This window comes from Oncorhynchus nerka, linkage group LG27 (assembly GCF_034236695.1).
Source record: "Oncorhynchus nerka isolate Pitt River linkage group LG27, Oner_Uvic_2.0, whole genome shotgun sequence".
Lineage (NCBI taxonomy): Eukaryota > Metazoa > Chordata > Actinopteri > Salmoniformes > Salmonidae > Oncorhynchus > Oncorhynchus nerka.
In genome coordinates, this window is record NC_088422.1 from 54,066,868 (window position 1) to 54,093,657 (window position 26,790).

The window sequence follows — 26,790 nt, forward strand, 5'->3', positions numbered from 1 at the left end:
ATTTGCTTAAGAGCAAGGAGCTGATGGTTGTGGAGGTGATGTTGGCATGGATTTAACATGCCTAATGGATTTAACATACTTTAACTGAGAAAATGAATGAGTCTATGTACGAGATCTTCAGTTTCTTGGCAATTTCTCGCATGGAATTGCCTTCATTTCTCAGAACAAGAACAGACTGACGAGTTTCAGAAGAAAGTTAATTGTTTCTGACCATTTTGAGCCTGTAATTGAACCCACAAATGCTGATGCTCCAGATAATCAACTAGTCTAAAGAAGGCCAGTTTTATTGCGTCTTTAATCAGGTCAACAGTTTTCAGTGTGCTAATATAATTGCAAAAGGTTTTTCTAATGACTAATTAGCATTTTAAAATGATAAACTTGGATTAGCTCACACACCGTGCCATTGGAACACAAGAGTGATAGTTGCTGATAATGGGCCTCTGTACTTCTATGTAGATATTCCATAAATTGTTATTTCCAGCTATAATAGTCATTTACAACATTAACTATGTCTACACTGTATTTCTGATCAATTTGATGTTATTTTAATGGACCAAAAAAGTGCTTTCTTTCAAAAACAAGGACATTTCTAAGTGACCCCAAACTTTTTAACTGTAGTGTACATATTATCTCAATTACCTCAACTATCTCATACCCCTGCACATTGTCTCGGTACCGGTACTCCTTGTATATATCATCGCTATTGTTATTTTATTGAGTTACTATTTCCCTTTTTTTCTTTATTTGCATTTTTTTTCTTGCTTTTTAACTCTGCATTGTTGGTAAAGGGCTCGTAAGTAAGCATTTCATGGTAAAGTCTACACCTGTTGTATTCGGCACGTGTGACAAATAACACTTGAATTTATTTATTTGGTTTATGAACTGTAACGGCTGTTTAAAAAATAATCTAGGCTACAATTAACCCTCAAGCCTAGCCCCTATGTGAGAGTATACAGTAGCTTAGATAGACCTTAAAAAGATATTATTGAAGTTGCATTTACGATTCACATTCACCCCAGCGGTTTGTATTGAGCCATTTCCCCTTAGATCATCCATTTGATACTGAGAGGATGTGCGCTAATCAGCCTGTTGAGGCAACATTCTCTCGGTTTCACAACCACAGCCTTTTCAAAAGTCTGCACTGCAGATTGACAATGTGGAGAGAGGAGTATGAGTAACATGAGTATTGAGTAAGCTGTGTAGATCTGGAGGTCCTCAAAATGCTAACGTATACATTTCTACAGACAATCATATTTGCTTAAGAGCATGGGAGCTGATGGTGTGGTAGTGATGTTGGCATGGATTTAACATGACTAATGGATTTAACATACTTTAACTGAGAAAGTGAATGAGTCTATTTACATGAGATATAGTTTCACAATATAAATAGAATGCATTATGCACATTATTCATTGCCCTAAACACAACACACAGTCCAGGTTCAAATAATGGAAGTACTCTGGGCTGCATGGCACTAGTACAAATCAGGACATCACCATAACATAAAAACCACAGTAAAAACTTTGGTGTAACCCTCTTTTGTCAGAGCAGCTCAAATGATTTAAAGTGTTATTTGAACCCTACACGTTGTACAAACATCATCTTGTCATCTTCCCAGCAAAATATCCCACCAACAGATCTTGACCCTTGACCTTTCAGAATCAGACTGACTACTTAACTCAGGGGAAACGACTGTCCCCTCCCACTGAATAACGGGGTACTTTAGGCATTGTTTGCAGAAAACAGGACCCACATTATAGGGAATGGAAAAATAGCAATCTTCGTGGTCTGTCTTTGTGTAAACAAAATAATACACTATATATACATAGATATAGATGTATAGATATAGATGTACACTATATATACAAAAGTATGTGGACACGCCTTCAAATTTGTGGATTCGGCCATTTCAGTTACACCCGTTGCTGACAGGTATATAAAATCGAGCAAACAGACATGCAATCTCCATAGAGAAACATTGTCAGTCAGTTCGTCAAGTCAGTTTATCACATTTCTGCCCCGCTAGAGCTGCCCTGGTCAACTGTAAGTGCTATTTATATTGAAGTGGAAACAACTAGGAGCAACAACGGCTCCGCCACGAAGTGGTAGGCCACACAAGCTAACAGAACGGGACCACAGAGTGCTGAAGCACATAAAAATCTTCTGTCCCGGGGCCTCCCGAATGGCGCAGAGGTGCTAGAGCCGTCTCTACAGACCCGGGTTCAATCCCGGCCTGTATCACAACCGGCCGTTATCGGGAGTCCCATAGGGCGGTGCACAATTGGCCCAGGCTCCTGATCTGATTCTAAGACTGTTATTCAAATGGAAAACCCAGACTATTTGCATTATACCCCCCCTTCACTTAGCACTGACATTCTTACATTGGCTCTGTACACACTCACACCTACTACACTGACACTCCAAGACACACACGCTCACGCTCACACACATACATATTGATGCCTCACAAACACACACTTAGACACACTTTCACTCTCTTCATATACGCTGCTGCTATGCTGTTTATTATCTATCCTGATTGCCTAGACACTTTTACCCTTACCTACATTTACATATCTCAATCAGTGGTGGAGAAAGTACTCAAATGTCATACTTGAGTATAAGTAAAGATACCTTACTAGAAAATGACTAAAGTAAAAGTGAAAGTCACCCAGTAAAATACTACTTTAGTAAAAGTCTAAAAGTATTTGGTTTTAAATATACTTTAGCATCAAAAGTCAAAGTAATCACGAAAATATATCAAAAAATAAAAGTACAAATCATTTCAAGTTCCTTATATTCAGCAAAACAGACTGCAATTTTTTTTTTGACAGATAGCCAGGGGCACACTCCAACACTCATACATAATTTACAAACAAAACATTTGTGTTTAGTGAGTCCGCCAGATCAGAGGCATTAGGGATGACCAGGAATGTTCTCTTGATAAGTGTGTGAATTGGACCATTTTCCTGTCAAAATGTGACACATACTTTTGGGTGTCAGGGAAAATGCATGGAGTAAAAAGTACATTTGTTTCTATTGGAATGTAGTGAAGTAAAAGTAAAAGTTGCCAAAAATATAAATAGTGAAGTAAGGTACAGATACCCCCAAAAACGACTTAAGTACTACTGTACACCACTGATCTCAATTACCTCATACCTCTGCACATTGACTCGGTACCGGTACTCCCTGTATATCCTCGTTACTGTTCTTTTATTGTGTTACTATTTCCATTTTTTTCTTTCTTAGTTACATTGTTTTCTCACTTTTTAACTGAATTGTTGGTTAAAATTAAGGGCTCGTAAGTAAGCATTTCAAGGTAAAGTCTACACCTGTTGTATTCGGTGCATGTGACAAATACAATTTGATTTAGAAGTATAATTTAATTGCTAATGGCAGCCAACACCGGTCGGGCTTCAAGTTGAGTTATTCAATGAGAGGGGCAGCACTACGCTAACCAGCAAAGTCACTTCCAGGAGTAGCTCAAACTGAGCATGTTATGTCTACATGACTGACTAAATTTGGCTTCAGTGCGCTATTAAGTCTTCACATAGGAATGAATGGTGTCATGTAATCAATGGCTTTGTCCATTCATATATACAGTCATTGACTTAACTAATGAGTCAGTGGTAATGTATCCATCAATATTCTCCAATAATGCCCCTGGTCGTAACTGCGGCCCCTCAGAAGGCTCGTTGGTGATGAGATTGGAGAGCTTGATTGGTGAGCTGGAGAAGTCACTGCTGTCTGTGACTCTGATTGGTTTCAGCTCAAAGGATTGCTCCGCCCCCACAGAGGGGAAATAACTTCTGTTGGTGAGGCTTGTCTGTACTGAGCAATCCCAGGCTTCTGTGGGTGACTGTGGACAGTACCCTTTTTGGTGCAGGTGTTGAGTAGAAAAGGATGGGCAGGAAGGTGAGAGGGAGGGCAAGGAGGAAGACATGGATAAAGAGTAGGAGGAAGGGTGCACAGGGCAGAATGAAGAGGAGGGAATGGTGGTGGAAGAGGAAGAAAGGCGGGGGAGTTTGGGGTGAATGAGAGGCATCCTCTCTGACATGGTTGGCCTGACGCTCAGGATCTCTATGTCACTGCAGACACAGTCCCCCACCTTGAGACACCGCAGCCTTTCACTGGTCTGTAGATGTGATGGACAGAATAGAGGATGAATGGAATCAGGCGAGAAGTTGCACAGTCATTCTATCAGATTGCAAAACAATAATTGTGACTATAACATATTGTACATCCGTTTATTGCCATCTGTTTAAGGTAAATCCAAATGAGAGAAAACACCACGGACAAAGAGGCAGTACTCATCAACTTCAGACACATGAGACATATGAAAGCCTGTATAGAACTGCACAGTACCTCATGTATGTGGCGGTCCAGTTCAATTGGTTTGATGTTCATCCCAGCTGGGTACCCAAACAGCTCCACTATACAACTCCTCAGCCTGGAGGATAGCCACAGAGGAGGTTAGACAGGGTTCACATTACACTTTGACTGTTAAGGATGACATAGTGGTATGGAGGACCAATGTATATCTTGAAAAATAAATTGTACGTGATAATGGATAGTGTTTAAAGCGTCTCACATTTTCCAGAATAGACACAGGAGGATGGCGAGCCCCAACAGCAGCAGTAGAGGAGTTAAGATCTTAGCCAGGAGAATAGAGGCTGTCACAGGACACAGCAGCACATACTGTAACACCGGGTCATTACTACTGGGCTCAGAATGTCATGATCTAAAATATAAATGTGCTTTCAGATTTAAAAAGAGTGAGCAACACACCACATAATTGTGTGCCTACGGGACATTAGGCTTTATTTTACAGGTAAAGTTTTATGTCAAAATATAGAATTCCACCTAAATAGACATACCCAAAAGTTATTATTTATCTTGAGAGAGCCATAAACAATACCTAGTAATTATTGTACTGCCAGAAAGATCAAAATCTCTCCTTTCTGGTAAAAAATATATATACATTGCGGAGGTGTATTCACTTTGAGGACACAAAGTACACCATATGAATTTTTTCCTCTTCAACAAAAGTGGGGGTATAGGGCATGAAATGATTGAAATGCTTTCTAAATATAGTAACAATCAAATTATAAATAACTTACTATAATATTGCCACTTCTCTTTTAATTGTCAAATAAATATGATCATACTTAGTGACAGTGCAAAATTGGCACCATTTCATATAACTTATGACAGAGCGGCATGTGAAGCGGGACAACCAGAGCTTTTACGGTGTGCTGTGCCGTTCACAGAACGTTCTGTACACAGACAAGTTGGTCTGAAATCAGTCCAGAACCACTCAAAGTCCCCAATATAAGGGACTTAACGTTTAAGAGGTTTTAATTAATACATTTCAATATGACCCAGTCTGCCCCTGCCCCTAGAGTGCTCCAGCCGGAGTTTGACTCACGGATTGTCTGGGTCTTGACAGTTACAGTAGTATGCGGGCCTGGTCCAACATTAGTGAGTGCACTCAGATGGAAGGTGTACTTCTGGTGCTCCTGCAGTCCTACTATGGTTAGAGACTTATTGTGGGGGTCTGCCACCATCTTGGTAAAAGGACCTAGATACAGGAAACACTGTGTCAGAGGAACAAATCCTTTCATGACTTCTTTTAAATTGAATTGCTTGTTACCCATGTTGACATTGATGATACCCACTTGGCACATGACCTGGTGACCTCTGAGACCCTGTCTTGTGCACGGTTACCAAGTAACCAGTGATGAACCCTGGGTGAGAGTGGTCATCCTCATGGTAATGCCACTCCAGTGTCACAGAAGAGGAAGTTGTTCGAATGGGCTCAACCAGACTGGGAGACTGGACAGGCTCTATAGGTTGAGAGAAAGGAGGAAGAGAGAGAGAGGGGAAGGGGTTGAACATGAGAGAGAGACATCCCCTACCACTTTCACAACCCATTTCTTACTTGTCACAATACATAATCACAACGTAACCCACTCACTGAGTTCCTGGGAGTAGCCAGTGAGGATCTCCAGTAGTTTGTCTCCTTCGTCAGTGCAGCCATATATATCAAAGGTGTACCTATGACCCGCTTTAAAATCTCCTGCAAAATATATATATTGTAACTAAAAAGGTAGTGCCAGTAGGTTTTAAGTTTAAATTGATTTTGGACAGTTTCCCTTTTCTTTGTTACTACTGTAATCACAGTATTACTACACAGCGACTTCATGTACGATGTTACCTAAAAGGGTAATGGTGGTGTGTGTAAACCTGTTGTGTGATACCTGCTGGTAGGGACACTGATGTGTTTCCCACTGGCACCCTCCTCCATTGCAGGGTGCAGGAAACTCCGCTTCCTACTGTGCACCACTCCACAGTGTGCCCACAAGTGACACCTTCCTGCTCTTTCCAGATGAGGTGGAAGCCTCCGCTGGCACTCCCACTCACACGCGTGGCATTCCAATGATACTCTGGACAAAAGACAATAAGAGAGCTAGAGACAGTCTCACACCCAGAACTGCTGTAGGCCCAAAGAAGAGCAACCTGTGTACAACTGTAACAGCAATAAGACAAGAATGTTGGCTCAGTTATCAGCACAGGTATCAGCACAAGAATTGTAAAATATGTTGGTACAGCCGTTTTGGAACAGGTGTTGGCACAAAGCAGGCAGGTATAGAGGGCTTGCAGTTGACGTATGGTACCTCCTGGCGGCCATGTTGGAAGACCACCGCATGAATTCTTACGACATCAACAGCTGAGTAGCTACCCCAAATTGCATGATAACAGTGCATAAAAAAATGTACACCGAGGAGATAAGACTCAAGAACTGTCAGAAAAGCAAAGAAACTGTTTTGCATGTCAAGACCTGAACCCAGACAGCTGTCATTACTGGGTCTGCTCCAATCGTTTCATCACTGGTAAGTCTGATTTCAAGTTTAATTGTTAGCTGCTATGCTAACCAGGTGTTAAAAACAAGACCAAGTTAGCCAAAATTAGCTAGCTAGAAAGCTTGTAGTCTAGCTATTAGCATGTGTCTCAAACATAGGCAGTGCATGAGTTTCAAGTTTTGGGGAAGCAACTTTTTCACCCAAAAAATTCACCTTTTAATAAAGCATTGCATGCATCTATCATTGCACTTGCATACTAATGTAAGCCTACTATTCCTACTATTCCTTGATTGAGTAGATTGGATAGTCATAATTGAGAGCTTGGTGGTGCAGACCTATAGGCTATATCAGAGTCGTTTCTTTCCTTTGCACAAGAAAAATGTGGCGTTTGATAAACATGCAATTTTACTATACTTTATATGACTGGAAACAACTAGCAGAATATTTTTTAATACAGGAAATCACAGGGTAGAGGCCTAGGCCTACTCTGTTGACAACCAGACTATTTGCATTGCCCCTCCCCCTTTACACTGCTGCTACTCTGTTTATTAGCTATGCATAGTCACTTTAACTCTACCTACATGTACATATTACCTCAATTACCTCGATTAACCGGTGCACCCGCACATTGATTGACTCTTGACCGGTACCCCCTGTATATAGCCTCACTACTGTTATTTTACTGCTGCTCTTTAATATATATTTTTTTACTTAACACGTATTTTTCTTACAACTGCATGGTTGGTTAAGGGCTTGTATGTAAGCATTTCACTGTAAGGTATACCTGTTGTATTCGGCGCATGTGACAAATAAAATGTGATTTGATTTGACACTGACAACAGATCAATTAAAACAACCTTGTCATTGAATGCAACCATGTAATCTAGGCCTATGAAAAGGGGATACACAAATTGTACAATATGACGTCCATCTACCCTGGAGGAGGACATTATTGTCCCAAAAACATTCAGTTGCACTGAACCAATGATGATTTGAACTTTATTCAACTGAGGAGGTTAAATGTATGGACATCACAGCATGGGACAAATGCCTCAATGGGATAAGACAACCTGCTGTGTTGCCTATTGGTTGTTCCAGCCCAACAATAGATTGAATCTTTATATGACACCAAAACGCCTGAATGAATTAAACACAACCAAAATAATCAAGAGCCCTGATGGCATAGTTGACCTGAAAAAGTGATATTCTAACAGCTGGTGTGCTTTTCATTTCTTTATGGTAGGTTCACCAGCTGACCTCTATCAAGACACCTATGTCGACTGGATTCCCACGGTGAAGATGAGCAATGCTGCAGCAGCATCAGTTTTTACTTCTACTTCGCCCTTTTCTAAATATGGAAGGAGACGGTGTCATTGGCTGTGCTTTGGTCAATCTGAATGAATCGGTTGTGCCATTTGAGTAGAGCAACTTCAACTTGTCATCACAATAAAAGTGCCCCTTAAACCACATGAATATATAACATTTAATTTGGAACAACATGTAAAAAGTATTGTTCATGATATTGTAAACATACTGTACTTTAATAATAGGCTATATTGTTGTATGGGTGAAATTAAAAGTATTTTGTCATCTCTGCTTTGCCCCATTGAATAAAAATGATTTCTTATAGCCCAACTATTTTCTTTCTTTATATTTTAAACACATGTAGCATAGACAATGTAATTGTTGTGGTAGTCTTATGCAAAGCATCTTCATTATCACAGTAGAACCTCCAAGTGCCACTCAGACCTTCTGGGAGAAAAGTATCTGGCTTTACTAAGTGGTAAAAGTTGTGTGTGTGTTTTAAGATTAGAATCCCATTATCTCCTGCTTCCATACATTTCACTACCTAGATTGCAAGGGTTGGCTTTTCTATGTCAGCACAAGGCATGTACAACATCTAGTATAATGATTAGCCTCATACATTGTCTACTGGTATCATTTTTATATTGAGAAGATACACATTGTTTATATATTGTTGAGATACAGTGTATAAGTTCAGCTATTCTCTGCTTCAGATGCACAATGTCAAGGGGTGCATTGCAAATGCCCATAAGGCTAATGCCATCATATTGTAGGCCTGTGGTTCCCAACTCTGGTCCTCGAGTACCCCTGACAGTACACATTTGTATTGTAGCCCTGGACAAGCACACCTCATTCAACTTGTCGACTAATCATCAGGCCCTCAATGAGTTGAATCAGGTATGTTTGCCCAGGTCTACAACCAACATGTGTGCTGTTGGGAACCACTGCTGTAGGGTGCTGTTTGGGGTACTGGAGGACTGGAGTTGGGAAGCACTGCTGTAGACCTATGGTTGCATTGGCATTACATCCCATTATCAGCTGTAAAATGAGTTCACATGGCTGGTATCCTGAAAAAATGTTTGACACTCAAAACTAGAGAGCTTAGAACTGAACAAAAAGGGTTGTAATGTTCATTTGAGAATGCAACATAGAAACAGAGAAATTAACAAGATTCCCTTCCCCTCTTTATTGCAGGATGGTGATCTGTGATTAATCAACATTGACACTAGTTTATCTTGAATAATAGTTTTAAGGCAGCAATTAAAAAAAGTTCCCTTCAAAGAATCAACACTCATATAAATGTCAAAATGTACAGCAAGATAACTCATATGTAAAGGTTAGACATGTTAGTAACAAGAAGGCTATTATTACTAAAGGATTATTTCAGGTGAACAAAAAAAGGGTAACAGTTTACTTGACACACATACACAACACACTGTGTAATTCAGGCCGCTACTAAAGCACTACCACATATCTACAGTACTAAATCCATGTGTATGTGTGTATAGCGCGTATGTAATCGTGTGTGTGTATAAATGTGTCTGTCTGTGCCTATGTTTGGGTTGCTTCACAGTACCCGCTGTTCCATAAAGTGTTTTTTTAATCTGTTTTTAAATCAAATTTTACTGCTTGCATCAGTTACTTGATATGGAATAGGGTTACATGTAGTCATGACTATGTAGTACTGTGCACCTCCCATAGCCTGTTCTGGACTTGGGGACTGTGAAGAGACCTCTTGTGTCATCACTGCCTGGTATGGCATCTGCTTGGCCTCCGAACGCAAGGCACTACAGAGGGTAGTGCGAACGGCCCAGTACATCACTGGGCCCAAGCTTCCTGCCATCCAGGATCTCTATACCAGGCGGTGTCAGAGGAAGGCCCTAAAAATTGTCAAAGACTCCAGCCACCCTATTCATAGACTGTTCTCTCTGATACCGCATGGCAAGCGGTACCGGAGCGCCAAGTCTAGGTCCAAGAGGCTTCTAAACAGCTTCTACCCTAAGCCATAAGACCCCCCCCCTCTCCACACCACTGCCACTCTCTGTTGTCATCTATGCATAGTCACTTTAATTAACTACCTACATATACTGTATATACTACCTCAACTAACCGGTGACCCCGCACGTTGACTCTGTACCGGCACTGTATATATTGTTATATATGCTGCTCTTTAATTACTTCTTAATTTAATATCTTATTCTTATCCGTATTTTTTTAAACTGCACTGTTGGTTAGGGGCTCGTAAGTAAGCATTTCACTGTATTCAGCGCATGTGACTAATACAATTGGATCCGATTTGATCTCAACTTGCTCAATTTCCACATTATTTTTTACAAGATTTATTTGAGTTTTAAGGTTTAGTGAATGTTTTGTCCCAAATACAATGCTTTTAGTTTTAGAAATATTTAGGGCTAACTTATTCCTTGCACCCACTCTGAAAATAACTGCGGCTCTTTGTTAGGTGTTGCAGTCATTTCAGTTGCTGTAGTAGCTGACATGTATTGTGTTGAGTCTCCACATACATAGACATTCTAGCTTTATGCAAAGCCAGTGGTATGTCATTAGTAAAAATGGAAAAAAGCAAGGGGCCTAAACAGCTACCCTGGGGAATTCCTGATTCTACCTGGATTATGTTTGAGAGGCTTCTGTTAAAGAACACCCTCTGTGTTCTGTTATACAACTCTTTTGCCATATTATAGCAGAGAGTGTAAAGCCATAACACATAAGTTTTTCCATGATCAATTATGCCAAAAGCTGCACTGAAGTCTAACAAGACAGCCAACACAATAATTTTATCATCAATTTCTCTCAGCCAATCGTCAGTCATTTGTGTAAGTGCTGTGCTTGTTGAGTGTCCTTCCGAATAAGCGTGCTGAAAGTCTGTTGTCAATTTGTTTACTATGAGATAGCATTGTATCTGGGCAAACACAATTTGTTCCAGAAGTTTACTAAGGGTTGGTAACAGGCTGATTGGTCGGCTATTTGAGCCAGTAAAGGGGGCTTTACAATTCTTGGGAAGCCGAATGACTTTAGTTTCCTTCCAGGCCTGAGGGTATACACTTTCTAGTAGGCTTAAATTGAAGATGTGGCAAATAGGAGTGGCAATATCGTCTGCTATTATCCTTAGTCATTTTCAATCCAGATTGTTGGACTCCGGTGGCTTGTCACTGTTGATAGACAACAATAATTTTTTTCACTCCTTCCACACAGAATTCAAAAGTACAATTCTTGTCTTCCAAAATTTTGTCAGATTTACTTGGATGTGTAGTGTCAGCGTTTGTTGCTGGCATGTCATCCCTAAGTCTCCTTATCCTCTCTGGGGTATGTGGGATGCTAGCGTCCCATCTGGCCAACATCCAGTGAGATTGCAGAGCGCCAGATTCAAATACAGAAATACTCATTATAAAAATTCAGAAAACAAAACATATTTTACATATGTTTAAAGATGAACTTCTTGTGATCCAACCACGGTGTCAGTTTTAAAATAATGCTTTACAGTGAAAGCATACCTTACGATTATTTGAGAACATAACCCAGTTGACAAATTATTACAAACCGTAACCAGCCAAGCAGAAGCGTTACAAAACTCAGAAAGAGATCAAATTAATCCCTTACCTTTGATTATCTTCATATGGTTGCACTCAGAAGACATTAATTTACTCAATAAATGTTCCTTTTGTTCGATAAAGTCTCTTTATATCCAAAAACCTCAGTTTTGTTTGCGCGTTTTCTTCAGTAATCCATAGGCTCAAACGCAGTCAAAACAGGCAGAAAAAAAACGATGTTTATATTCAATCTTCAGGTTGTTTTTAGCCTAAATGATCTAATATTTCAACCGGACAATAACGTTGTCAATATAAAAGGTAAACAAGAAATGCACTCTCGGGATTGCGCATGAAAAAGCTCTGTGACACATCAGGGTCCACTCATTCAGACTGGTCTTACTCCCTCATTTATACGAATACAAGCCTGAAACCATTTCTAAAGACTGTTGACATCTAGTGGAAGGCATAGGAACTGCAAATCGAGTCCTAAGTCAATGGATACTGTAATGGCATTGAATAGAAAACTACAAAACCAACAAATAAAAACTACTTCCTGAATGGATTTTTCTCAGGTTTTCGCCTGCCAAATCAGTTATGTTATACTCACAGACAGTATTTTAACAGTTTTGGAAACTTTAGAGTGTTTTCTATCCAAATCCTCTGGGCCCGGGTAGCAGGCCGTTTAATTTGGGCATGATTTTCATCCAAAATTCAGAATGCTGCCCCCTACCCTAGAGAAGTTATCTTGCCAATGAAAGAAAAATTTAAGTAGTTGGCAATATCAGTGGGCTTTGTGATGAATGAGCCATGTGATTCAATGAGTCTTTTTTCCCCAAAATGTCATTTAAGGTGCCACAAAGCTTTTTACTATAATTCTTTATATAATTGATCTTTGTTTCATAGTATAGTTTATTATTATTTTTTATTTAGTTTAGACACATGATTTCTTAATTTGCTGTGCGTTGCCAATCAGTTGGGCTGCCAGATTTACTTTCCATATCTTTTGCCTCATTCCTCTCAACCATACACTTTTTCAATTCCTCATCAATCCAAGGGTATTTAACAGTTTTTACAGTCATTTCCTTAATGGGTGCTTGCTTATTAGTAGCTGGAATAAGCAATTTCATAAATCTGTCAAGTGCAGCTACTGGTTGCTCCTCATTATACGCCACAGACCAGCAAATATTCTTTACACCATCAACATGTAAATCACTACAAAACTTCTTGTATGACCTATATTAAACCCAGCCTTTGGAACTTCGGTTTTCCTAGATATGGCTACTATATTGTGATCACTACATCCTATGGATTTGGAAACTGCTTTAAAGCAAATTTCTGCAGCATTAGTATAGATGTGATCAATACATGTTGATTTAATTCCTGTGATGTTTTTAACTACCCTGGTAGGTTGACTGTCAACCTGAACCAGGTTGCAGGCACTTTGACGTTTTTTCTTGGGTGGGCAGCTTGATGATAGCCAGTAAATATTTAAATCACCCAGAAAATATACTTCTCTGTTGATATCACATACATAATCAAGCATTTCACACATTTTATCCAGATACTGATTGTTGGCACTTGGTGGTCTATAGCAGCTTCCCACAAGATTGGGCTTTAAGTGAGGGAGATGAACCTGTAGAGCCATATTGCTTCAACAGTATTTAACATTAGTTTGTCTCTAAGCTTTACGGGAAGGTGGTTCTGAATATAGACCGAATTTCTGTCTTTTCGGTAGATGTTATAACCATGTATTGCTACCACGCTTTCTTTGATTTCCACAGTGAGTGATGTACCTCTATTGTTGGTGGGTTGGGTCGAGAACAGCTCCGTTCTCCAGGAAAGGGGAGACCTCTTCAGGTATGAAACCCTGTCGAGTGCCGGCCAGTCGGCTGTGGAGAGCTGAAACGGCGGCCAAACTGCCACCAGACCAGAGCGGAGTCCTGCTACTGGGGTGGAAGAAAATGAAAAAGTAGGCGGCCGTGGGTTCCCCAGTAGCTTGTGTAGGTTTGCTACTTGCTTGCTAAGAGTAGCTGCTTCACTCCTGTAATCCTCCGCAAGCAAGCAGTTGCTACATTGAAAGTCAGCACGGGTCCACATTGTCCTGGAACAAAGCAAAGTAAACACAGCTCCTGCAGTGCTGGAAACGTTCAATAGCGGCTTCCATTTGAGACCGCCGAGCCAACTAGGTTAGCTGGGTATTTGTGTCTCTCCCCCTATGCGGAATCTGACAGGATCCTGGGACAGACAGCAGCGCTCACAGCAACTTAGCCTAAGAGCCGCAGATTCCAAAATAAATAAAAACATATGAAAACACTGTCAGCTTTTTAACCGAGGTCTTTAGTTCAGGTTTCGGCATTCAACAGCGTTCTGTCACACCCTGATCAGTTTCACCTGTCCTGATTATTGTCTCCACCCCCCAGGTGTCACTTGTGTTCCCCAGTGTATTTATCCCTGTGTTTCCTGTCTCTCTGTACCAGTTCGTCTTGTATGTTTCCAAGTCAACCTGTGTTTTTCCCATTCTCCTGCTTTTTCCATTCTCCTATTTCTAGTCCTCCCGGTTTTGACTCTCGCCTGTTTCTGGACTTTGTACCCGCCTGCCTGACAGAACCAGCAGACTTGGACCAGCTCCGCCACACTGGAAGGGCTCAGTTCCTTGACGGAACGCCACAACCATGGGTTAAAGGCTATTATGGAGCAAATCAGGGAGTTAGCTCAGAGACTGTCTGCCACCTCTGAAAAACCCCAATCACCCAGTAATATCTTTCCCTATCTGTGGTCCAGAGCGATATTCGGGGAATCCTGGTGCCTGCCAGGGTTTTCTTTCTCAGTACTCACTTATTTTTGAGCTACAGCCATCTTCATTTTCTTCAGACCGATCTAAGATAGCGTATATAATTACGCTAATGTCGGGAAGGGCGCTCTCCTGGGCTACGGCAGTTTGGGAACAACAATGATCCCTGATGTCTCTGCCTTCGTCACTGCATGCACTGTGTGTGCTCAAAACAAGACTCCACGACAAGTTCCTTCTGGCCTCCTACAGCCACTACCGGTTCCTCGTCGTCCCTGGTCTCATATATCTCTGGACTTTGTCACTGGGCTCCCTCCGTCTGATGGCAACACTGTCATTCTGACGGTAGTCGACCGGTTCTCCAAGGCCGCCCATTTCATCCCTCTCCTCAAACTACCTTCTGCCAAGGAGACGGCCCAGCTTATGGTGCAGCATGTCTTCCGGATCCATGGACTCTGGGTAGACATGGTCTCCGATCGGGATCCTCAGTTCTCGTCTCAGTTCTGGAAGGCATTCTGCACCCTTATTGGGTCATCGGCCAGCCTGTCATCCAGATTCCATCCCCAAACTAATGGTCAGTCGGAGCGAGCCAACCAAGACCTGGAGACCATCTTAAGGTGCCTGGTCTCAACCAACCCCACTACCTGGAGCCGTTAACTGGTCTGGGTGGAGTATGCCCGGAACACTCTTCCCAGTTCTGCCACGGGACTCTCTTCTCTCGAGTGCTCCATGGGGTATCACACCCTGATCAGTTGGACCTGTCCTCGTTATTGTCTCCACCCCCTCCAAGTGTCGCTTGTTTTCCCCAGTGTATTTATCTCTGTGTTTCCTGTCTCTCTGGGCCAATTCGTCTTGTAAGTTTCCAAGTCAACCAGCGTTTTTCCTGTTCTCCTGCCTACCCGCCACTCTATTCCTCCTGGACTCTGATCTGGTTTTGACCTTTTTACCATGACCATTCTCTTGCCTACCCCTTTGAATTAATAAACATTGTAAGACTCCAACCATCTCCCTCCTGTGTCTGCATTTGGGTCTCGCCTTGTGCCTTGATACATTCAACAACAAACATTTGTTGCACTCTGATGAAGAAGCATTATGACCATCATAATTATATAAGCGAGATAGGCCTCCCGTACATGTCCTTATGATAGTATCAGTCAAAAAAGAGGGTTTCCTGAAATCTGCTCCTACATTCATCCCAGTCATCAGCAACAGAGCATTAGGGTAGGTGCATGTCTGACATCATTGTATGTGCAATTACAATGATAATTTCAGAAAATTTTATATGACATAAACATACTGTTGACAAGTAGGCTATGGTGTAATGGAATGTTTTGCCTTGTGTGGTAGGTTTTGTGGGTTTTGACACGTATGGAGGTGTCATAGCCAGCCATAGAATTACTACATTGGTAGGTTCTGACACTCTTATGTAGGTGTCATAACCAGCCACAAAATAACAATATACCGTGCCAGTCAAAAGTTTGGATACACCTACTCATTCAAGGGTTTTTCTTAATTTTTTTTGTACTATTTTCTACATTGTAGAATAATAACACATATGGAATCATGTATTAACCAAAAAAGTTTTGAACAAATCAAAACATATTTTATATTTGAGATTCTTCAAAGTAGCCACCCTTTGCCTTGATGACAGCTTTGACACTATTGCACTCTCAACCAGCTTCATGAGGTAGTAACCTGGAATGCATTTCAATTAACAGGTGTGCATTGTTTCAAGTTAATTTGTGGAATTTCTTTCCTTCTTAATGCGTTTGAGCCAATCAGTTGTGTTGTGACATGGTAGGGGTGGTATACAGAAAATAGCCTTCAATGGAGCAGAAAGTACATACGGCAAGAACAGCTCAAATAAGCAAAGAGAAACGACAGTCCATCATTACTTGAAGACATGAAGGTCAGTCAATACGGAACATTTCAAGAACTTTGAAAGTTTCTTCAAGTACAGTCGCAAAAACTACCAAGTGCTATGATGAAACTGTCTCTCATGAGGACCGCCAAAGGAAAGGAAGACCCAGAGTTACCTCTGCTGCATAGGATACATTCATTAGAGTTGAATGCACCTCAGATTGCAACCCAAATAAATGCTTCACAGAGTTCAAATAACAGACACATCTCAGCATCAACTGTTCAGAGGAGGCCTTCATGGTCGAATTGCAGCAAAGAAAACACTACTAAAGGACACCAATAAGAAGAAGAGACTTGCTTGGCTCAAGAAACACGAGCAATGGACATTAGACAGGTGGAAATCTGTCCTTTGGTCACATGAGTCCAAATTTGAGATTTTTGGATCCATCCTCCGTGTCTTTGTCAGACACAGAGTAGGTGAACGGATGATCTCCACATGTGTGGTTCCCACCATGAAGCAAGGAGGAGGAGGTGTGATAGTGTGGGGGTGCTTTGCTGGTGACACTGTCTGTGATTTATTTAGAACTCAAGGTACGCTTAACCAGCATGGCTACCACAGAATTCTGCAGCGATACGCCATCTCATTTGGTTTGAGCTTAGTGGGACTATTATTTGATTTGCACAGGACAATGACCCAAAACACACCTCCAGGCTGTGTAAGGGCTATTTGACCAATAAGTAGAGTGATCGAGTGCTATGTCAGATGACCTGGCCTCCACAATCACCCGACCAAAACCCAATTGAGATGGTTTGGGATGAGTTTGACCGCATAGTGAAGGAAAAGCAGCCAATAAGTGCTCAGCATATGTGGGAACTCCTTCAAGACAGTTGGAAAATCATTCCTCATGAAGCTGGTTGAAAGAATGCCAAGAGTGTGCAAAGCTGTCATCATGACTGGCACTATATGTCAAATGAGAGTGTTATGACCATATTTTGACAAGTTATGTTAGCTGTTATGACATATTATGACACGGCTATGACCGTGTCATAACGTGTTATGACGCTGGGTGTCATGTAAAGTGTTACCAAAGAAAGTCAATACCAGATGTGGCCAACCTCTCTCCCTGATCTACTTGATGAGCATACTTCTATTTCAGCCCAGAAATAGCACACTTGATAATCAACCCTTTTAGGTTTGATAAACTGAATCGGGTGTGTTAGTGCAGAGCTGGAACCCAAGCTTGCCCACCCAGCAGGGTTGGCCTGCTCCAGACTTTAGAACTGTATTTTCGTTTACACAATTTGCTAACATTACACATGTAACCCTTGGTATACAAGGATGTCCCTTTATTCTCTTGGGACATTCATTGGGACCTCTTCACCGACAGGGTGAAGAGTGCTTTGTATCTGAGGTGCTTTGTATCTGAGGACAGAAAACTTTGTATCAGTGCTTTGTATCTGAGGACAGAAAACATCATAAAGAAACAGACTGCATTATACTCAAATGATACAGTACTGAATGTTTCTATATCTCTCGTCCTTATAGTTTCTCACTAGGGACTGGAAGTGGATAATGTTTTCGTAACGTCCTCCCACAAAGGTACCCACCCCCTATCCAGAGTAGCCTACTCAACCTTCTTTGACAGCTGGAACTGCTAGCTAATCCTTTCACCCTATCCAGTGGCTGTTAGCTAGCTAGCTACCAAGCTACAAATGCATTTCCAGCTTGTGTTTAAGTTACAATGATAAGCTCATTGTTAGATGGTGATATTTAATTCACTTAGCTAGCTATGCCGCATGTAAAGCTAACAGCTCATTTGGGTTAGCCTACACATTAAGTTCCTGTAGCTATCTTATAATACATAGTTTAAAAAATATATATATATTTACTTACTTGAATGAGGTTCTCCCACTGCCTCTGTTTTCTGGGGGTCCTTAGAGAGATTAAATAAAAGGCAATCTTCCAGAAATTTCCGGTGGTAGCAAAACGCAGCCATTCTGTAGACGATTGGAGGACTTCCATCATATTGACTCTGGTCATCCAACATGGCGCCTGGTGTGTTTGCTAGTTGATTTGTGACGCAACTGCGAGCCCTCTATTGCCACAGGTGTTGATAACTGACCTTTTCTCTCCACCGGAGGTATGGTGATGTGGCCTGGGGGAGGAGCCAGGCTGAATAACAGCCTGGATGATCATGTCACATTGCCCTGGGCCAATGGAGATCTCAGTCTGTGTCTGCTCTCTGTCCTTCCACAGGATCCACTGGCACCCCTCCTGCCTCCAGCGTACCTTGTAGCCCTGGATTTTAACACTAGATGACGAGCCACTTAATTGCTGAGGAGAAAGATAGAGATGTTCATGTGCTGAGATTTGATCAGCACAATGTAAGACCGCGTTCAACACTCAATAAACCAATAATCTGAACTGTCTTTCTCTCCTTGTCTCCTCTCCTTCATCTCATCCAGCAGTAAGGCCTCACCGGGGTCCAGAGCAGAGTGACGTTGCGCTGACCATGGGACAGCGATCTGACCCTCCTCCACACATCCAGCCTCACCAGGGGGTCTGCACAAAGAAGCAGGAAGTGGGTTCATCAACCCATCAATAAACCTTCAAAAATAAATAACTTCACCACTCCACTATGATAGGACTCACAAGTAGTGAAGTGCGTGGGTTGTGTCCACTCTCCCTCTAGGTTCCCTCTCACAGCACAGCGCGCCCGGGTGGCATAACGGGTGTTGGGCGAGAGCTGCTCCAGGCTGACATCACAACGTTCGTCCGAGCCTCCATTGCACACCTGATGCTAACACAGCCACAAGACAGAATGTCACTGGGTTTATATCAGACCCATGTGGAACATTCATTAATGCAAACTGCAGCAAAACATTTTGCAATGGAAAACAGTTGAGCTGATGAGCTAGTGTGAGCTATATTGATAATTACATTTTGTCACCTGTCAATTATTGTTTTTCTCACCATGGATGTGCTCTGTAGGTCTGCTGCTGCAGCCAGGTGTGTCGGTCTCCTAGGCTCTACTGGGTCTGCTGTGACCTGGCAGAAGAGCTCCACCCCAGACAGGTTCCCCCTCACAACCCAGGACACGTTGGCTTCTGTCACCCCTGGACTCACTTTCACTCCCTCTGGAACTGGGAACACTTCACACACACAGCATGCAAATACAATAGATCTAGATACCACTGATGATCAAAACATTGTGACACTAACGGTGGTATAGGAGCAAAAGGAGACTTTTTTCCAATGTTGTGGGTGGACACCAACATTACTCATCGAATGTTAGCCATAAACAGTGTTGTAATATAAGAGCTGTATGACATTTATCTCAGTATTTCCTGTCCTCACCTCTGTCAGTGATGTTGAAGCTGTAGCTTTGTTTCTCCTCTCCTAGCTGGTTTTTGACTATCACTGAGACATGATACCACTCTAAGCCTGGGACAGCCTGGAACCTGCAGAACCACTCACCACACTTGATAGGATCCTCAACAGTGTTCCTGCACAAACACAGTGGCGAGAGAGGTAAGAGATGTGTCTGACACAGTATGATCATTATGCCTCCACGTGCTAATTATCTGTTGAGAGAGAACACCAGAGGAAGCTGGTGGGTGGAGCTATACAAGTTTGTGTGTGTGTGTGTATGTGTGTGTGTGTGTGCATGTGTGTGTGTGGACTCACTTTATGTGAAGGGTGTGTGTGCGTTTGTAGGGTTCATACAGGTTAGCAGGTCTACCAGGGTTCCAGGTGCAGATAACAGTTCTCAGGTCCTCAGTCCAGCAGCTCAGGTTCTCCGGCCTCTGGGGAGAAACTAGATCACAAACATAAAGTAGTGGTGAGGTGAACGAGAAAAAGTAAATTTCTTTGAAGAAAATGTATGTTCTTGCTTAATTAAGTTGTCTTAAAGGCCCAGTGCAGTCAAAACGTGATTTCCTGTGTATGTATATATGTATCCAAACTATGAAGTTAGAATAATACTGTGAAATTGTGCAAATTATAATAATGCCCTTTTAGTGTAAGAGCTGTTTGGAAAGACCGCCTGCATTGGCGTATGTGGAATTAGAATGGAGCAACTAACTTAACACAGTCATGAAACATATTTACTTGAATAGGTCATTCCTACAATCCAGTGCCTTTTCTGTCCCCAGGAAATATCACCTCTTATTTAGTGTAAATGTGGATTCCAAAGGCCTTTAAATATAAAATTGGGTGTCGTTCAGCATAAAACATAAAGCTATGAATCTCAAATAGAATTTGATGCATTTTGTTTTTAGTGGACGAAGGCATTTTTGCCACGTCCCCGCTATTCATCAACTTCTAAATTATGAGAAATAAGCCATTCAAAATATAATATTCAAAATCTTTCTTCATTTTTTATAATCCTACTGAAAATCTCTCTTATTATCCTTTTTTCATGATTATTGTATTTATTATTATTATATTTAAGATTTTCTGTGTGTCTTTGATTTCACTTTCCACCCTGTTAGTTTGTAGTAAATCCTTTAATAAAAAAATAGCCCCCCTTGAATGTTTTGGTACATCTACCGGAAAGCTCCTCTTTGTTTACACCTATTCAGCATTGTTAACACCCTCTTAAGACTTATCCCCACCCATCTCTTTAAGGATTCATGTCAGGCTAAACAGAGTGACTAAGGTAGTGTAGTAAACAACCAAAGCTTTCCAGACTAAAAGTGCTTTAAGGTAAAAATATACTTTATGTAGTCCTTGGCCTATATCCTAATCTGATTTTGAAAGTGTCCAGATAAAAATATGATATAAATATTTTATAATTATTAGATGATGCTTACCCAGACATTGATTGGTCATGTGAAAGAAATGCTATAACCACCCCCCAGCCACATCTAGCTAAATGGATAGGTCACTATTGTTTAGACATGTACACATGTCCATGAATACAATAGATGGCTGTAATCACCCCCAGACACAACTGGCTATCTTGATGGGATGTCTTTTGTTTAGACATGTAGCTAGCTAGCTCTCTTAACACTTCTTAGGGCTGAGATCCCATTAACGGGATCGATATGACAATAGCCAGTGAAAGTGCAGGGCGCCAAATTCAAAACATCAAAAGTCTCATAATTACAATTCCTCTAACATACATGTATTTTATACCATTTTAAAGGTTATCTTGTTGTTAATCCCACCACAGTGTCCGATTCAAATATGCTTTACAGCAAAAGCACCACAAACGATTATGTTAGGTCACCACCAAACGACAATAAACACAGCCATTTTTTCCAGCCAAAGATGGCAGTCACAAAAAGCACAAATAGAGATAAAATTAATCACTAACCTTTGATGATCTTCATCAGATGACACTCATAGGACTTCATGTTACACAATACATGTATGTTTTGTTTGATACCGTTCATATTTATCAAAATATGAGTTTACATTGGCGCGTTACATTCACTAGTTCCAAAAAGACTGATTGATTATGTCTTTCCTTAATGCAAACTTTACGGAATAAGCAAACCATGCAATAATCTGAGACGGCGCTCAGAAAAAGAGTTACAATAGCCGCCATGTTGGCGTCAACATAAACAAGAAATGACATGATAAATATTCCCTTACCTTTGATGATCTTCATCAGAAATCACTCCAGGAATCACAGGTCCACAATAAATGTTTGTTTTGTTCGATTATGTCCAAATACCTCCTTTTGTTAGCGCGTTTGGTATACATATCCAAACGCTCATTCTGGTCAACGTTACGTCGGACAAAAACTTCAAAAAGTTATATTACAGGTCGAAGAAACATTTCAAACTAAGTACAGAATCAATCATTAGGATGTTTTTAACATATAGCTTCAATAAACTTCCAACTGGAGTATTCCTTTGTGTCTTGATGAGCAATGGAACGCAAGTGGATACCATGAGGAATGCGCGTGATCAGAAAATGGCTGACTTCCAGTCACCTGATAGATTCTGCTCTCATTCAGTCCCACAACACAGTAGAAGTCTCATTCAAATTTCTATAGAAGGTTGACATCTAGTGGAAGCCCTAGGAAGTGCAACATCATTAATATCTCAAGGGGATTTCAATGGGAACTGTGGTGAATACATACCAAGCTCAGATTTCTCACTTCCTGTTTTGATTTCTCCTCAGGATTTTGCCTGCCATATGAGTTCTGTTATACTCACAGACATCATTCAAACAGTATTAGAAACGTTAGAGTGTTTTCTATCCAATACTAATAATACTATGCATATATTAGCAACTGAGACTGAGGAGCAGGCCGTTTACTTTGGGCAATTTATTCATCCAAGCTCCTCAATACTGCCCCCAGCCATAATGAACCAAAATCCCAACCCATAGCTACAGTACAAATGGATTGTCATTGCTAGCCACCATGCATGAAATGAGTATGATTTTGCATGTAGCTAAAAGCTAACCAATGAGGTTCAGTTTTAGCAAGCTAGCTAACAGGAGGAGGCTATAACAAGCAATGTCATATTCTGAACTCTTTCACCCGCCCTTGTGATCGTCTCCTCCCCCTCCAGGCGTCGCTTATTTTCCCTGGTGTATTTATCCCTGTGTTTCCTATCTCTCTGTGCCAGTTTTGTCTTGTATGTCTTTCAAGTCAACCAGCGCATTTTCCCGTACTCCTGCTTCTATTCTCTTTTTGCTAGCCCTCCCGGTTTTGACCCTTGCCTGTTTTCTGTACCCGCCTGCCTGACCATTCTGCCTGCCCTGACCTCGAGCCTGCCTGCCACTCTGTACCTCCTGGACTCTGAACGGGTTTTGACCTTTTGCCTGTCAACGACCATTCTCTTGCCTACCCCTTTTGGATTGATTAATAAATATCAAAAACTCAGACCACCTGCCTCCCATGTCTGCATCTGGGTCTCGCCTTGTGCCCTTATAAGCAATGCAAATAGATTTCTGAGAATCAAATAATAAGCAAACAAAATTACTACAACTACAATAATCTGTTGTTGTCTTGCCCGTTGTTGTCTTAGCTAGCTCTCCCAATCAACATCTGTGATTTCTTTATGCCTCGCTCTCAAAGTCTATATGCCTTGTATGCTGTTGTTTAGGATAATTATCATTGTTTTAGTTTACTGCCAGCGTGTCCAGAGATGCAACCTCTCTTATCATCACTCAGTGCCTGGGCTAACCTCCACTGTACCCGCACCCCACCATACCCGTCTGCACATTATGCCCTGAATTGATTCTACCACGCCCAGAAATCTGCTCCTTTTATTTTTTATTTATTCAACTAGGCAAGTCAGTTAAGAACAAATTCTTATTTTCAATAACGGCCTAGAAACAGTGGGCTAACTGCCTGTTCAGGGGCAGAACGACAGATTTGTACATTGTCAGCTCGGGGATTTGAACTTGCAACCTTTCGGTTACTAGTCCAACACTCTAACCACTAGGCTACCCTGACGCCCCATTCCCTATTCTCTGTCCCCAACGCACTAGATGACCAGTTTTGTTAGCCTTTAGCTGAACCCTCATCCTATTCCTCCTCTGTTCTTCGGGTGATGTGGAGGTTAACCCAGGCCCTGCGTGTCCCCAGGCACTCTCATTTGTTGACTTCTGTAATCGAAAAAGCCTTGGTTTCATGCATGTTAACATCAGAAGCCTCCTCCCTAAGTTTGTTTTACTCACTGCTTTAGCACACTCCGCCAACCCTTGATGTCCTTGGCATGAATCCTGGTTTAGGAAGGCCACCAAAAATTCTGAGATTTATATACCCAACTACAACATTTTCCATCAAGATAGAACTGCCAAAGAGGGAGGAGGTGCAATCTACTGCAGAGATAGCTTGCAAAGTTCTGTCATACATTCCAGGTCTATGCCCAAACAGTTTGAGCTTCTAATTTTTAAAATGAATCTCTCCAGAAATAAGTCCCTCACTGTTGCAGCCTGGTTATAGACCCCCTTCAGCTCTTAGCTATGCCCTGGACACCATATGTGAATTGATTGCCCCTCATCTATCTTCAGAGTTTGTTCTGTTAGGTGACCTAAACTGGGATATGCTTAACACTCCTGCAGTCCTATAATCTATACACAAATTATCGAGGAACCCACCAGGTTCAACCCTAAATTCATAAACATGGGAACCTTCATAGATATCATCCTGACCAACTTGCCCTCCAAATACACCTCTGCTGTTTTCAACCAGGATCTCAGCGATTACTGCCTCATTGTCTACATCCGCTATTGGTCCGCGGTCAAACGACCACCCCTCATCACTGTCAAATGCTCCCCAAAACACTTCTGCGAGCAGGCCTTTCTAATCGACCTGGCCCTGGTATCCTGGAAGGATATTGACCTCATCCTCAGCCTGGTCGTTCTTTAAAAGTAATTTCCTCACCATCTTAAACAAGCATGCCCCTTTCAAAAAATGTATAACTAAGAACAGATATAGCCCTTGGTTCACTCCAGACCTGACTGCCATTGACCAGCACAAAAACATCCTGTGGCGGACTGCGATAGCATCGGATAGTCCCCGTGATATGCAACTGTTCATGGAAGTCAGAAACCAATACACGCAGTCAGTCAGGAAATCAAAGGCTAGCTTTTTAAAACAGTATTTCGCATCCTCTAGCTCTAAGTCCAAAATGTTTTGGAACACTGTAAAGTCCATGGAGAACAAGAGTACCTCCTTCCAGCTGCCCACTGTACTGAGGCTAGGTAACATGATCACCACTGATAAATCTATGATAATCGAAAATTTCAATAAGCATTTCTCTACGGCTGGCCATACTTTCCACCTGGCTACCCCAACCCCGGTCAACAGCTCTGCACCCCCTGCAGCAACTTGTCCGAGCCTCCCCAGTTTCTCCTTCACCCAAAACCAGATAGCAGATGTTCTGAAAGAGCTGCAAAACCTGGACCTGTACAAATCAGCAGGGCAAGAAAATCTGGACCCTCTGTCTAAAATGATCCCCGCCATTGTTGCAATCTCTATTACCGGTCTGTTCAACCTCTCTTTCGTATTGTCTGAGAGCAGCCACGCTGAAGGTACTAAACGATATCATAACCGCCATCAATAAAAGACAGTACTGTGCAGCCGTCTTCATCGACCTGGCCAAGGCTTTCGACTCTGTCAATCAACGTATTCGTATCGGCAGACTGAATAACCTTGTTTTCTCAAATGACTGCCTCGCCTGGTTCACCAACTACTTCACAGACAGAGTTCTGTGTGTCAAATCGGAGGGCCTGTTGTCCGGACCTCTGGCAGTCTCTATGGGGGTACCACAGGGTTCAATTCTCGGGCTGAATCTTTTCTTTTTATATATCAATGATGTCGCTCTTGCTGCGGGTGATTCCCTGATCCACCTCTACGCAGACGACACCATTCTGTATACATCTGGCCCTTCTTTGGACACTGTTAACAAACCTCCAAACAAGCTTTAATGCCATACAACACGCCTTCCGTGGCCTGCAACTGCTCTTATACAATAGTAAAACCAAATGCATGCTTTTCAACCGTTCAATGCCCGCACCCGCCCGCCCGACTAGCATCACTACTCTGCACGGTTTTGACCTAGAATATGTGGACAACTACAAATACCTAGGTGTCTGGCTAGACTGTACACTCTCCTTCCAGATTTATATTAAACATCTCCAATCCAAAATCAAATCTAGAGTCTTTCTATTTCGCAACACGCCTCCTTCACTCACACCGCCTACCTTATCCTAGTAAAACTGACTATCCTACCGATCCTCAACTTCGGTGATGTCATCTATAAAATACCTTCCAATACCCTACTCAGCAAACTGGATGCAGTCTATCACAGTGCCATCCATTTTGTTACCAAAGCCCCTTATACCACCCACCACTGCGACCTGTATGCTCTAGTCGGCTGGCCATCTTTACATATTCGTCACTGGCTCCAGGTCATCTAATTGTCTATGCTAGGTAAAGCTTTGCCTTATCTCAGCTCACGGGTCCCGATAACAACACCCACCCATAGCACGCACTCCAGCAGGTATACAGTGGGGAGAAGTATTTGATACACTGCCGATTTTGCAGGTTTTCCTTCTTACAAAGCATGTAGAGGTCTGTAATTTTTTATCATAGGTACACTTCAACTAAGAGAGATGGAATCTAAAACAAAAATCCAGAAAATCACATGGTATGACTTTTAAGAGATTAATTAAGCATTTTATTGCAGGACATGGGTCCTCAAATCATCAAACGGTTCTACAAGCTGCACCATCGAGAGCATCCTGACCGTTTTCATCACCGCCTGGTATGGCATCTGGCCATAAGGCGCTACAGAGGGTAGTGCGTATGGCCCAGTACATCACTGGGGCCAAGCTTCGTGCCATCCAGGACCTATGCAATAGGCGGTGTCCGAGGAAAGCCCATAAAATTGTCAGAGACTCCAGTCACCCAAGTTATAGACTGTTTTCTCTGCTACCGCACGGCAAGAGGTACCG

The 26,790-nt window shown here is 41.9% G+C and overlaps 1 protein-coding gene across 1 annotated transcript in view; it reads right to left on the reverse strand.

Annotated features, from left to right (window-relative positions):
• Positions 1-263: 263 nt before the first annotated feature.
• The window catches only part of osmr (oncostatin M receptor), a 33,688-nt gene continuing 7,161 nt past the window's right edge, over positions 264-26,790 (reverse strand). Inside the window, 14 exon segments of the mRNA XM_065011791.1 lie at positions 264-4,135; positions 4,366-4,450; positions 4,592-4,673; positions 5,429-5,581; positions 5,679-5,846; positions 5,978-6,079; positions 6,261-6,444; positions 18,468-18,522; positions 18,524-18,696; positions 18,842-18,924; positions 19,015-19,162; positions 19,336-19,514; positions 19,720-19,868; positions 20,050-20,179. Of these exon segments, the coding sequence (XP_064867863.1) occupies positions 3,575-4,135; positions 4,366-4,450; positions 4,592-4,673; positions 5,429-5,581; positions 5,679-5,846; positions 5,978-6,079; positions 6,261-6,444; positions 18,468-18,522; positions 18,524-18,696; positions 18,842-18,924; positions 19,015-19,162; positions 19,336-19,514; positions 19,720-19,868; positions 20,050-20,179 (2,252 nt within the window). The 3' untranslated portion in view covers positions 264-3,574.